This window comes from Caretta caretta, chromosome 4 (genome assembly GCF_965140235.1).
Source record: "Caretta caretta isolate rCarCar2 chromosome 4, rCarCar1.hap1, whole genome shotgun sequence".
In the NCBI taxonomy this organism is placed as follows: domain Eukaryota; kingdom Metazoa; phylum Chordata; order Testudines; family Cheloniidae; genus Caretta; species Caretta caretta.
In genome coordinates, this window is record NC_134209.1 from 143,591,399 (window position 1) to 143,605,773 (window position 14,375).

At 41.0% G+C, this 14,375-nt stretch overlaps 1 protein-coding gene across 4 annotated transcripts in view; it reads right to left on the reverse strand.

Moving 5' to 3' along the window:
* Nucleotides 1-14,375, reverse strand: part of CTNNA2 (catenin alpha 2) — an 803,547-nt gene that overhangs the window by 41,630 nt on the left and 747,542 nt on the right. For all 4 annotated transcript variants that reach the window (XM_048846332.2, XM_048846333.2, XM_048846330.2 and 1 more), the window contains 3 exons: nucleotides 9,129-9,242; nucleotides 4,340-4,521; nucleotides 747-852 (listed from right to left, as the gene is read on the reverse strand). In XM_048846332.2, the coding sequence (XP_048702289.1) occupies nucleotides 747-852; nucleotides 4,340-4,521; nucleotides 9,129-9,242 (402 nt within the window). The remainder of the gene's footprint in view (nucleotides 1-746; nucleotides 853-4,339; nucleotides 4,522-9,128; nucleotides 9,243-14,375) is intronic.

Here is a 14,375-nt window from a genome sequence, read left to right on the forward strand (position 1 = left end):
GACAATGGTATGAGGGATAGAGACCTGGAGGGAACACTGAGCTCCTGGAATGTGGCAAAAAAGGGAACAGGGGCACACAGAATCACTGGCAGGAGGAAGGGGTGGGGTGGGGTTGTATGGAAGCCCTGAATTGGAGGGGGATGGGAGGGTGGTGCACAGGGAGCTTTGGGTGGGGGGAGGGGACAGAGAAATGCAAGGAGCCCTGGCATTTGCAATGAGCTTGGGCTACAGAAGCACCAAAGTGTGTGACCTTTTTATTGCTTTTCGCCATCAACATTCTACTGCAATCATCATTTGTAGCCAAGATTCCTTTGTTCCAGATGAAGACTGTTGTAACTTCTGGGCTTTTCTGGGGTTCTTAGACTAGTTTACAGATTTCCCATAGCATGAAAGGTACAGAAGGGTGTGCGTAATCCCCTTTTAAGTAAGGGCAACAATGAGGAGGCTGGAGTAGCTCAGGTCACCTTGGTGTTTTTATCTACGTTAGCTGATGCTATTATTACTTAGTTGGTTTGATTTCTGAACCAGTGAATTAAAGGGCTTCAGTATCAGCTTCATTCAACTGACAATGATCTTTCCAAACTGACTGGTGCTGTACAAACAGCCTGTTTTCAGCCACTAGATCACAGCACGAGTAGAGACATTCTCTAGAGGGTCCTTAAACCACACAGCTAATTTGTACTGTCCATTCAAAATGCTATTGATGGACTGATTCATATTATATATTTATTTGTTTGGGACATTACCTGATCAGCTACAGCTCGTGCCAATTTGTCCATTCTAGAGCCTGCTTCTGCAATCTTCTTGGCAGCATTAATGACATCAGATGTATTCTTCAATGGCCCTTTACCTCTGGAAAGAACAATATGGTTATACTACAATCTAATTAAATCATGACACAGCTGCAGTGTCCTAACTCAGTATATGATTATTTATTTTATGAATGCCTTCCTAATTTACTGCAACTTCACCTTGGACTTAACTACTAATTATACGTTAGCTTGATTAAGAAACGGGTCTGCTATATTTCCTTTCACATACAAAATGCCTCGCTAGCAGGTTAATTTGATGGTGCCTTCAAGCCCATGAACTATGTTTAATAGTGTGCGCATTTTTAAGTGCTCATTAGAAAAATGTCCTGCAGGAATACAAAACTTTTTAAAAATTCTGTTATTCCCAGACCAGCGCTTAACACCAAGTCTGACAAGTCTAGTGCAGAAATGTCACATTAGGAAATCTCTTCTCTTAGAATCATAGAATCATAGAATATCAGGGTTGGAAGGGACCCCAGAAGGTCATCTAGTCCAACCCCCTGCTCGAAGCAGGACCAATTCCCAGTTAAATCATCCCAGCCAGGGCTTTGTCAAGCCTGACCTTAAAAACCTCTAAGGAAGGAGATTCTACCACCTCCCTAGGTAACGCATTCCAGTGTTTCACCACCCTCTTAGTGAAAAAGTTTTTCCTAATATCCAATCTAAACCTCCCCCACTGCAACTTGAGACCATTACTCCTCGTTCTGTCATCTGCTACCATTGAGAACAGTCTAGAGCCATCCTCTTTGGAACCCCCTTTCAGGTAGTTGAAAGCAGCTATCAAATTCCCCCTCATTCTTCTCTTCTGCAGGCTAAACAATCCCAGCTCCCTCAGCCTCTCCTCATAACTCATGTGTTCCAGACCCCTAATAATTTTTGTTGCCCTTCGCTGGACTCTCTCCAATTTATCCACATCCTTCTGGAAGTGTGGGGCCCAAAACTGGACACAGTACTCCAGATGAGGCCTCACCAATGTCGAATAGAGGGGAACGATCACGTCCCTCGATCTGCTCGCTATGCCCCTACTTATACATCCCAAAATGCCATTGGCCTTCTTGGCAACAAGGGCACACTGCTGACTCATATCCAGCTTCTCGTCCACTGTCACCCCTAGGTCCTTTTCCGCAGAACTGCTGCCTAGCCATTCGGTCCCTAGTCTGTAGCTGTGCATTGGGTTCTTCCGTCCTAAGTGCAGGACCCTGCACTTATCCTTATTGAACCTCATCAGATTTCTTTTGGCCCAATCCTCCAATTTGTCTAGGTCCTTCTGTATCCTATCCCTCCCCTCCAGTGTATCTACCACTCCTCCCAGTTTAGTATCATCTGCAAATTTGCTGAGAGTGCAATCCACACCATCCTCCAGATCATTTATGAAGATATTGAACAAAACCGGCCCCACACTTAGATTTCTGTCATAAAGCTGCTAAACTACCTGAGGCATAATTCAGTTGCGCTTAAATCCTGCTTGATTTTTTTTAAAAAAACTTTACTACTAATCTGTTTCTCTTGATATTTGTGAGATGATGTAAAAGACACAAGTTCTTACAAATAATGACACCACCTAATTCTTTTATAGTGATTTTCACCCGCACATCCCAAAGTGCTTTAAAAAGGAGGTCCGTATTCCCATTTTACACATGGGGAAACTGAGGTGCAGGAGGGGAAGTGACTTGCCCTAGGTCACCCAGCAGACCAGAGGCAGAACCAGGAATTGTACGCTAGTCTTAAGTCCCAGTCACCTTAACAGTGACTGCCTATGCTTTGCTGTCAATTATATCAAGAGATCAGCACATCTGGCTGTAACACACTCCAGATATTTGGGAGTTATTCAATTTTAACACCACTGAAGCCACTGTAGACAAAGGAGATGCAAAGGGGTTTTGTTTGTTTGTTTGTTTTTAGTGGAAGATGTTAAAGGAGACTTTATTTAATCTGGTGTAAACAGATGCACTACAGTCCACTTTGACTTTTTTTTAATTTACTCCAAACATGACAGTGATTTTAGTCTCATTTTCACATTATTTCTCATCTTTCGATGTTAGAAACATCCAATTACCAAACTTTCAGTTTGATGATTAAGGTATTAAAACTTATGCAGCATGTGGTAGAGAAACCTTTGTATTCTGGTCCCCTGAGAAGTTATTAGATCATCATCTCTCCCTTCCAGAACTGATAGTGAGGCATGAGGAACTTTTCATTCTGCTTCAGAAAAGAGAGGTGAGAGATCCAGACCAAAAAGAGATTTTTTTTATGTCCCTGTCATGAAGGGTTTAGAGGGATTTTACACTCCTTTCCCATGAAAGATGGGCAGGGGGCTAGCCATATTGTAGGGGGAAGAGAAACTCAGCTCTCTAGAGAAAGATCCCTACATGATTCTTCTGCCTAAGGAAATTATTTTTTCCCTTTCGAGTGCAGAAAGGAAGAATAAGGCCACAGTGGGTTTGAGATTTTTGTTTGCTTGGTTGTTTGTTTTTTGCCTTGCAGAAGTGTGGCAAAACATATCCAAAGCATGAGCTTTGGAGAGGACTTTTTGGTCATTCGCTCCCCAAGACAGCAGGGATTGTAGCACTGCATAGATAACTCTAACTTTAGGAGGGTGCGTTTAATCTCTTGTAAAATGGTCCCCCTAGTCTGATTAACAATGTGACTGGATATAAACAAAAATGATTTTGTTTAAATGATAACATTAATTAATAGCCTTTTGATGCACTGTAATTAGAAAAAATATTAAAGCAAGGAAAAAAGTCATTGTTATTGACAAGTCCTGATGAAAGTTACTTCTGGATGAAATCAAGGGCTGCTTTTTTAAAGAAATTCAGTCATGAGAATGAGTTCAGTGGATTTTTTGCCATTATTTTTGATTGACATTCATTGCGATGAAATGTTGAAAGTTCAGCAAGCCTTACGCATTTTGACTCGTGTTAGACAAAAGGCCATTTGAGGGCCTATCAGGTCACACATTATCCTTGCTGCACCACTTCTGCTGAAATTAAAGATGCGCAAATAACTAACAAAACCATACATCTTAAATGGTGAACTGTCCAAAATAACCAGGTGAAAGGAACTATTTGGGCATGTCAGTAACCTGTGCGCTTTAAGCTGGCTTTATGTCCCCCCCAACCAACAAGTCACTAAGGAGTCTCAAATATAAATGTGTGTGTTTGATGTTCTGGCCCGCTGGTAGGAAGTAAAGCACCTCTGTGACTGATTTCACTGGGGCTACTCATGTGGTTAAAGTTACGCAAGTGGTTAAGTGCTTTGCTGAATCGGGATGGAATTGCTCTTGTGCTTAAGTGCTTTGGTGAATTGGTGTCTTAATACTGAACAGTGTTTAAACAATATTGAAGATCTCCTTTGTGTTAAAAGGCAAATACACAGGGCAGTGATTATAGAACCAGCAATATTAGAATTGCTACAGACACATTACTTAAACATAGTAAATACACTCAATGTTCCTTAAACACCATAATAAAGAAATGATGCAGGGTTTCAGAGGAAGCTCTCAGTCCAAACGCTTTTGTGCTTACCTAGTAAAGTCTGTCATTTCCATCATAATCATGCACATCTGCTTTGCCAACACAATGATGTCATTACCACTGTCATCCCACTTGGCCACCTCAGCATCCAATTTGCTCTTTTCTTGGTGGAATATCTCTACTTGCTCCGCAATCTTAGCCTTCTCCTCCTGGGGCAGTTGAGCCATGATAGCCTGGATAAAACATAGAGTAGTTGCCCATGAAAAAAGGAAGCTAGAAATCATTTTAGTTTCTAAGGGTCTAAACTGGCAAGGTGCTGAGCGCACACAACTTCCAGTGTCTTCAGAGGGAGCTGAGGATGCTAAATCCATCACAGCTGAACTCAGCACTTTTTAGGATAGGATTTTAATTCTGAAAGCTGTAAAGTGAAATGTTTCAGAGTAGCAGCCGTGTTAGTCTGTATTCACAAAAAGAAAAGGAGTACCAGTGGCACCTTAGAGACTAACCAATTTATTTGAGCATAAGCTTTCGTGAGCAAGTGAGCTGTAGCTCACGAAAGCTTATGCTGAAATCATAGAATCATAGAATCTCAGGGTTGGAAGGGACCCCAGAAGGTCATCTAGTCCAACCCCCTGCTCGAAGCAGGACCAATTCCCAGTTAAATCATCCCAGCCAGGGCTTTGTCAAGACTGACCTTAAAAACCTCTAAGGAAGGAGATTCTACAAATAAATTGATTAGTCTATCTAAGGTGCCACTAGTACTCCTTTTCTTAAAGTGAAATGGTGCAGATAGTTTCTTCAGAAAGGATAATTTCACACCGAACAAAGAGACTCCCGGGGACTCCATACAGAATAGCAGAAATCAATCAAAGCTTATAGTGCCAGACGCTTACCTGGTGCAAATCAACATAGCTCTACTCACTTCAGTAGGGTTACACTGATTTATACTAGCACAGGATGTGGCCCCGGCTACAGTGAAATCTGCCATAAATGAGTCCAGTTGTTTTAAGTGGACCAGATTGTTTAGAATAAGTTATAGCATAACCACATGACAAGCAAAATTGAACTGGAAACCTCACAGGTGTGCTTCAGAATGGTCTCTTAAAACAGTGGTTGCCTATTAAAGATGGTCTTTAGAACTGATTTCACTCTCAGAGCATTCACACTATTAAACATTTTTAAATTAAAGTCTATGCATTTAATAACAGGGTCCAAATTTTGTTTTCACTACATCAGCTATTTCAAGAGTAACTGCAACATATTCCTGTAAAACAAGGGATTTTTAAAGTCCTTATTAAATCTTTCCAAGATTAAAGACTGTACATCTATGACATTGCAGACTGAAGAGGGTGGGCCGAAGCCACTACAATTAAACTAAAAGACAGGATTTTTTTATTATATCTAAAACTTTAGACAGATGTAAAATGAAGGAAATACACACTAACAGGCAGCCCCGTAGTTTGACTGAGCGTCAAACACCTCCACCTCTCCATATCTCACTGTCAGTCAGAAACACCCTGGCTTTCTACTCAACTTGAGGTTGAAATAAGCCATGGCATGCAAGGGAGTATGTTTAAAATGAACAGAATGAACGTACCTTTCAATAACATTTAGTGGTTTAATTAGTTCTTGGATGATATGCAAAATGGCACTAAATAGGTTGATTCTAATTTGCCTTGACTATCAACAAAGGAAAAGGAAAATTACCAAAAAAATGGCAAAATTATGGAAGTTACTTTTGAAGATGAAATGGACACTTCCAACAATGATTCTCAAGATGAGATACTATTTGGCTTCAGGGTTCTGAAGACTGCATTATGCATTTAATGGGGTGTGACACATTTAAGTGTCATTAAATTTTTTCTTGTTTATGTCACTTTCAATCAGATGAAGTCTTTCTCTACATATTCTTACAATGCTCTTCGCTTTTAAAAATTCACAATTGACCTTTTCCAAAACTGGAATTAAAAAAGGTTATCTATAAACAGTAGATCAGAAAATGAGAAATTTGCAAGTTAATCAAATTAAAATTCAACACATGAGTTTTAATTAGGCCTTATCAATGTAACTCAGCGGTTTCAAATGTTAACACATTAGTCTTTCCACAGAGAAATGCAGTGTAAGTTAAACTCTCTCTCTTTCTCCCCCTCCAGCCCCCTCTAAACACTCTAGAACTGATGAATTCATTGTAACTAATGGGATGTGAAAATAAAGATCTGTATTATCAGGAAGCTAAGAAGACCAAACTGTATTACTTGTGTTTGGTTCCTGTCTTCGTGGACAGTTTAACCTGAGCTTCTCAGTGCTGGTTCAGTATGTCTTAATGACTCTGTTTCGGTTGCTGATGCCTTTCTAAGGAGCCATACCCAGCAGCAAATGCAGATTGTATATTCAAGTTTTATCTCCCTTCAAAGACAGACACCAATCCTTTCCACTGAAATGCTAATAGCTTTTATGGAGTAGGCATATTATACAAATCTATTATAGCCTCTAACTAAAATCCTAACTTTTCTCCAACAAACAGTCCTATATGGCATCCCCCAGGAGGCTGAGTACAGGGGTGCTGGAAAAGGAGAGTCCAAGGGGCCATTGCCCCATCACTTTTGTCCTGCCCCAAGGGTGAGTGATGGGGGGGGAGCAGGCAGACAGGAGGGAGCGGCGAGCGGGGCCTTGGGGGAAGAAGCAGAGCAGGGGCAGGACCTCCGGAAGAGGAAGAGCGACAGGGCCACCATGGTGGTGCCAGTGGCCCCCCTACATCTCGGGAGCCTCCGGAGCTCCTGGCTGACTAGCTGCAGCTCAAGGGGTCACTCAACACAGTGGCTTTTGCGGCTTATGCTCATCACACTGATCATAATCATCTCATTTTCACCTTGTCTTCCTTCTGATGCTGTTGTATCCACCCATTGGATCTTGTCTTATACTGCCTTTGGGGCAGTCACTGTCCGTTATATTTTTGTCCAGTATTTACCACAACTGACAACCACAATAATAACTATAATAGGATTTGAGATTACTCAATTGCTAGCTGGATTAGGCCCTTAATAAGGATGCTATGACTGTCCCTATTTCTCTTCATCTAAATCTATTTTTTTAATTCTAATTTTAATTACTGAAAGAGCAGCATGATCCCATTGCCCCAGGTTTAGCTATGAAAGAAATAAGGACAGAATCTGAATCCACTAAAGAGCACCAGGAAACTTTTCACACTTGAGTTTATTTCAGCACTCAGTCTTTCTGCATGCATTAAACATTATGTAACACTCTTTAAACCATAAAAACCTCTCAGATATAACTGCCATGGTCCCTGGGCAGGCTGCCTCTTCTGAGACCCTTTGCCAGTCCCCTAAGTGCTCCCCTTTCTAGTGACAGGCCTGTTCCTCTACCTCTCTTTGGAGGGGACCCTGTGATCTGACCACTCTCTGACGGGGTCCAATCTTCCTGGTTACCAACAACAATACATAGCAGGCCTAACAGGTTTGGCACCTGCAAATGTTTTTCTCCAGCACCCAGTGGGCAGCAAGAGCACACAGTGATACAGAAACAACTTTTTATTTTTTTTTTAAAAGTAAGATTTATTTGCCAAAAGGTTCACAGCACTCAGACATGGATATAAAACAGAGAGCTCTGCGTGCCCACTATTTTACCTACATTTGGCGTTCCCCTCAAGGTAGACATGACATAACCTCAGTGCCTCTGTTCTCCTGGGGACCAAGTTACAGCCTGCTTGCTGCAGACCCTGCTCCTCCTTCAGTCTGTGTCAGCCTGCAGCAGCTGAGAGCTTCCCCCTCCCTTTCAACATCTTTTGCTCTCCAGATTCTCAGCCTTGGCAATCAGCTAAGCAGGGTTGGGACCAAGAAGTTGCTGTCGCTAACCTGGCTATGGTGTTTTGGTGTTTGTTGGGATGCTCCCCATCTGGGCTATTGTGTTTCCAGTTTGGTTCCCCTAATAGCTCTCTTTTGATCCATCTGAAGAGTAAGTAACCCACCATAAGCAAACATATAGAGGGATGCACAATAGTAATAAAAATAAAACAGAGATTTTCCAGTTCTCCACAATGTCTCTTCACTGCTTCTGTACCAGGTTAAAAAAGGGGAGGATTTTAAACTCTCTTTCCAGTCAAATACATGTTCATGTGGTGTGTTAACAACACAGTATTCACTGGATTTCTTATCTGAACTGAGGAGCCTACTTAGCAAAAGGTAAACATTAATCAGAGGGTGGAATAATCCTGAGGGTCACCCAACTTCATTTCTCCAGCATCTCTGACCCCTGAAGCACTTGTCCACTCCATTTGCAATCGCCGTGCCTACGCTAAGGTCACAAATCACAATGTCTCCAGTTTATCATGATATAATTACGCTGGTAAAATTACATTGACTCAGTAACAAATGTCTTCAATTACAATTAGGTTACAGAGACTACTCAGCACCTTAAACAGCTTTCCTAGACAAGTCAGCACACTGAGAAACATGACAAATGTAAGATATCTTCAGATACTGCACATTGTGCCCTTACGTTGGTTTGTTTGTTTTAAATTTCGTGAATACTCTCCGCTACAGTACATTCCAAATGTGCAAGGCCTTTTACTATAGTTCTAGCCTGAGCAAATAACTGATACAAGACATCACATAATCCTGACAAAAATCATACAAGAATCTTGGCCCAAATGTACTGCAAGTGAAAAGACCTAAATAAATATCTATGCCTGAAAACCAAAATTCCCAGCCTTCTTGCTGAAGTGACCCCCAAAATTTTAAATCTCCCAATTTGCTTTCAGAGGCATACCTTTTCATTTGGAGCTGAATACAGAGTTGACGGGGTACACGGATTTTATACTCACCCTTGCACTCTGCCCAGCAATAAGCTGGTCATCCTCAGTCTGAACACTTGTTCGGCTGCGGACATCATAATCTTCTTGTTCAAAGTCTGAATCATCCTCTAACTCTTCAGGGGTCTAGAAAAAGAGAGAGAAATAGAGAGAGGAGAAGGCAGTGATGACGGGCTTATAAAAGATACAGACAAACTCCAGTGTACAGTAAGTTCTTATTTCATCGACTACCTGCCCAGGAAACACTGTTTCTTTTTTTCTTTTAAATTAACTTGTCTGCCCAGGCAGTCAGGTCCTGAAATTGAATTGTCCTCAGAATTAAGTTGTTCCAACTCTGGTTTCTTTCACATTCATCATCGCCTTGCTGTGATTTCTCTTAACTCAGTTAACATGATGAATGCAGTCTCATGAACGCATATCTTTTGGATGTATTCACCGCCGAAATGCAATATTTCAAAATAATGCTAATTGGTCTATAAAGGGAGACTAATACTATTAGAGTGCCAGAACACCCTGCCTAATCTTCAAGAGAGAAAGTAAGTACCTGGGAAAAGGTAACCACAGACTGGTAGAAAAAGAGAAGTCCTCAAAGCAAATGCAGGGTTTCCCCTCAAAGGAAATGTAGATGATCTGGTCAATTATTTTTAAAGCAGGTATAAAGTTTTGAAACATGCCATCTTGGTGGTGATGGAAACTAAACACTCTGCATAGTCCTAGGCCTTTGTAACTTCTTCCCCAGGTCCATTGAGTGAAAGATTGTTAGCTTTCAGGGCATGCTGCAAGATACACCTTTTCTCCCTTGCCCAAGAGAATTGGGTGTTGGACAGGGCTGAGCAGTGGTGGTGTGAGCTCTGTTGGGGGTCACGTGGGGAAACCAATTAGTTTTTGTTCTATTTATGTTGTCACTAGGTCCTTTGATCTAGTGACTGATGGAGCTATTTATTTATTAGTGTAGTTTTCCAATTTGTTTTGCATTGGATGGGTGCTCTTGTATTGTAGTTTGGGGGGAAACACAATGACTAAATAAAAATATAGCAATACATTATTAATATTAATATTTAAAAAATACAAATATTTAACAATATATTGAATAGTTAATAATATTGCTAGGAGCTACTCTATCCAAATGAATAATCAAAATAACAATATAAAGAGAGAGATCACAGGTGTCGCCCATTCCCAACTTCTGGCAAACAGGCTAGGGACACCATCCCTGCCCATCCTGGCTAATAGTCATTGGTGGACCTGTCCTCCATGAACTGATCTAGTTCTTTTTTGAACCCTGTTATAGTCTTGGCCTTCACAACATCCTCTGGCAAGGAATTCCACAGCTTTATTGCGATTGTGCTTCCTGTATGGTTATGTGCACATGACAAGAAGAGGCCATCTTCATTTGACTTTTAGAGTGTGAATTAAATATGAGATTTGACGTTGAGCTCTGAAGGAAGAAATACAGTATGACAGTATAGATATGAAACTTTGGCAGAATCACTGAAGGGATGCATGTACAATTAGTGTATGTAACAGGTTACACAGAAGATAAAGTGGAGGTGAAAATATAAATTGTCTTTTCTTTTCTACTACTGGGGAAATTGTTGAATGCTATCCATCATTATAAAATCCCACTGTCTGGTTCTGTTAATATTGTATGTGCTACAGTCATCTCTCAACTGCCTAACAGCTAGACTGTGACATTAAAATCTGCCCTCAATAAGGGACAATGTGTAGCAGATCCAGTCTAGGAGCAAACCAGAAAAGGACTTGTACCTCAAAGTCCAGCTCTTCATCAGCTCACCCCTTGCTCTAAGTGCTTTTCATGAATCAATTTATTTCACACCCACCATGCACTCAGCCAGCTATTGTGGCTGTCAAATAGAGGGTGGAGTCAGAGCTCCTCCTCATTCCTGCTCCTCTCAGCTCCCTCTACTCCCAGTTGCTCACAGGTGACAATACTGGTCAAATAGTCTCTCCTCTACCGCCCACAGCCAAAGTTGCAATCTGGGCAAGGTAGTAAGGGGGTCTTGTAACTACCCTATGCAGCCAGAAAAGGGCTGTGATAATCCAGCCCTGAGAGAACAGCCTGGGAGAACAAACAAAACAATGTGGACAAATGACATCAATTTAGGGCACAGGAGGAAGTCTGTGAAAGAGGTAAGGCATACTCAGAAAGCTCTGCATTTAAGTGGTTTACGCCTAAGAAAGCATTCTGAAACAAAACACAGCCGTTGCTTTAAAATCTGATATTTGTTGTCTTACAAACCACAGTACACAAAAGAGGGAAAAACATCCAATTTGGTTTAGGTGGTGAGCTTAGAAAAAACAACCCCTCGCCCCGCCAAAAAAAACAACAAACGGTTATCATGCAAAAGAAGGGACACTTTAATAGAGGTATTTGTATGTAACAATATTCTACAGTAGTTATATGGAACCTAAATACCTCCTCCATGCACAGCTCAGATCTAGCCCCAAGCTAGCTTTACACATCCATCCCATTTTCTGTTAAGGTTTTCAACTCTGGAGGATGAAATGTCCTCATTTTCTGCTGAAGCTGATTCTTTTCTGCATTAAGATCAACAATAGCAATCAGCTGGTTTTAGGCCCACATTCAAAGTGATTGGCATGCTTTGGAATGTGCCCAACTTCACACCCACCACATCAGGTATGCACAAAAGGGTGAATGCACTTTTGAAAATTGGGGCCTAAAACTGACTAATCAGCTGACTCTTTAGTTTGTTATTTACTATTGCAACATTGCTTTCCCGCAGCCTGATCTCTTAGGTATACCGCCGGATGCTAACTAGCTCTTCAATTTGCTTGGAGACAAGGCACAGGGATACAAACCACACTTTTATAAAACACATATTTTGACTTTTAAAGTACATGCCTTAGGCAGGGTCTTACAAAAAGTGTCATGGGGTCTTTAATGTCTGTGCACAGCAGACAGGATCTTGTTTTTAAAAACTAATCTCCGAGGCTCACAACAGTGTCTGGAACTCAATTAGTTTACTTTGGAAGAATGAAGGACTGATTAAATCCTGTCAGGACTTGAACCTGTTGCTTTTGTAACACTGACAGACCCTGGTTGTCAGTGGGCGGGATCGAACCTGGGACCTCTGGAGCTTAGTGCATGAGCCTCTACTGCATGAGCTAAAAACCACATGGCCCTTAGCTAAGGCTGTAGAGCAGACTCACTAATCTCTCTAAGTGGTCTTGGTGCCACTAGATGGGACAGAACACCACACCCAGGAGGTGTGTGGGTTACATACTTCCTTGAGCTGAGGAAGCGCGTCCCAAGCTTCAGAGACTTCCCAGTTGAAATCCAGGACGAGCCCCCACTTGTAATGCTGACAGAGCCTAGTTGTCGGTGGGCAGGATCAAACCTGGGAGCTTAGTACGTGAGCCTCTACTGCATAAGCTAAGAGCCACATGGCCCTTAGCTAAGGTTGTAGAGCAGACTCATTAATCTCTCTCTAAGTGTCTCAGTGCCACTAGATGGGACAGAGCATCACACCCAGGAGGTGTGTGGGTTACACTATAGGCACCAGTAAGACACCCATTTTAAATCCAAATTGTATCAATCACTGGGGACAGGAAGAGCAAGATCAGGCTACATTAGTGAACTGCAATGAAGCAAAATAATCTTCAGCAATATAAGTCTGTTCTATCTTCCATGTGGCCCCACCATAAACCAGAAGGAATAATTGTGCATCCATAAGATTTAAAAAAAATGTCTATATGAGGAGATTTGAAAGGGGTGTTTGGTCTTTATCCATTTAAATATATTTTATAAAGATAAAACAACCAACTCAGCCATAGTTTTATATGTATTTGACAACTGTAGGAAGTGCAATTTTTATAATAAATCCAGCATTGCTATAACTCCAACAAGCCAGTTTAACCCTCTTAACAAGAAAAAAGAAAGACAAAAAAGAAATTACCCTATTCTCCCATCACCAACCAGACACCCTCAGAATTCTTCCTACTCTCCAAAAACTAGGGGGAATACAAGTGCCTTGGCGCATTCCTTGGAGTGTCATATCTGGAGTATTCTTGGACCAAGAGGGGACTAGTTCCATAACTGAGAGGCCCTAATAGAGAATGTCCTCCTAGCAGCACCTTTGCTGACTGCAGCATTACCTTACTGGCAATGAAAGAGAGGCAGCCTCGCAACAGATTTTTGGATATTTACAGTCTTCTAGGTCAAAACCAACACGTTAAATTCAACCTGGAAACCAACAGGTATCCCATACACATCACAGAACACTGGTGTAATATGCTTACAAGACACACAACTTAACAAGCAGGTGATTAAATTCTGCACCAGCTCCATTTCCAAATAGATTTAGGATGTAGTCTCACACAGAGCATATTGTAATAATCTAATCTTGAGGTAACAATGGCACAGATGACAGTCGCGAAAGACTCCCATCTGAGAGCAAAAGACTCAACCTCCTGGCCATTCAAACATGTAAAAGATGCCCTTGTGGTAGTTGCTAACTGTACAATGGGTTTCATTTCCATTCCCATAACTAGGGAAAACTCATAAGTAGCTATGAAACAAAACGATGTGTAACAGGATCCCTAGACAGTGATAGATGACTGAATTACGTTATTTTCTATCTTCATTTTAGCTTCCATAATTGTATTACTACATTTATGCTACCATCAGTATTTTTTCAAGCTTGGAAGAAGGATTTTTTTTTATACCAACTATATTAATATTCCCCAGTAGTATAATGGTTCTCCTTTCTTTTCCATAAGGAAAATAAAGAAAAAAAAAGATTTCTTTCTCTTTCTTTAGTTTATTAAAAGCAGTAATACAAAGAAAAACTAGTTTAAAAGAACTGGATGTATTTCTTCCCTGGAATGAGACAACTATCTCAGGAACTTCCATTCTTCTGTGACATGCACATGAACAATTATTGTGGAATGATATTTTTTTTCTGTCAGATGCTCCGACAAGATTACAAGTCATTTTAATCCCGGGAGAAGGTTTAAGGCACAAATCGGAGGGGTATGTGAGACTAACTTCATCACTGGGTAAAAATACTTCAGCGATTGTTTTCAAAGTAAGCCTTCGTAACTGTGCATTTAATTGTAATATAAGGTTATTTTCATGGATCCTGTATCTCTTACTGTTGTTACTGGATTCTGGATCTCTTGTCATTATTTATCTCTTGTTATTAGCAGATTGTAGTTTACCTGTTTGTTATCTAAAGGACAGGTAAATTGACAAGAAAATCCTACTATCTCGTTGGC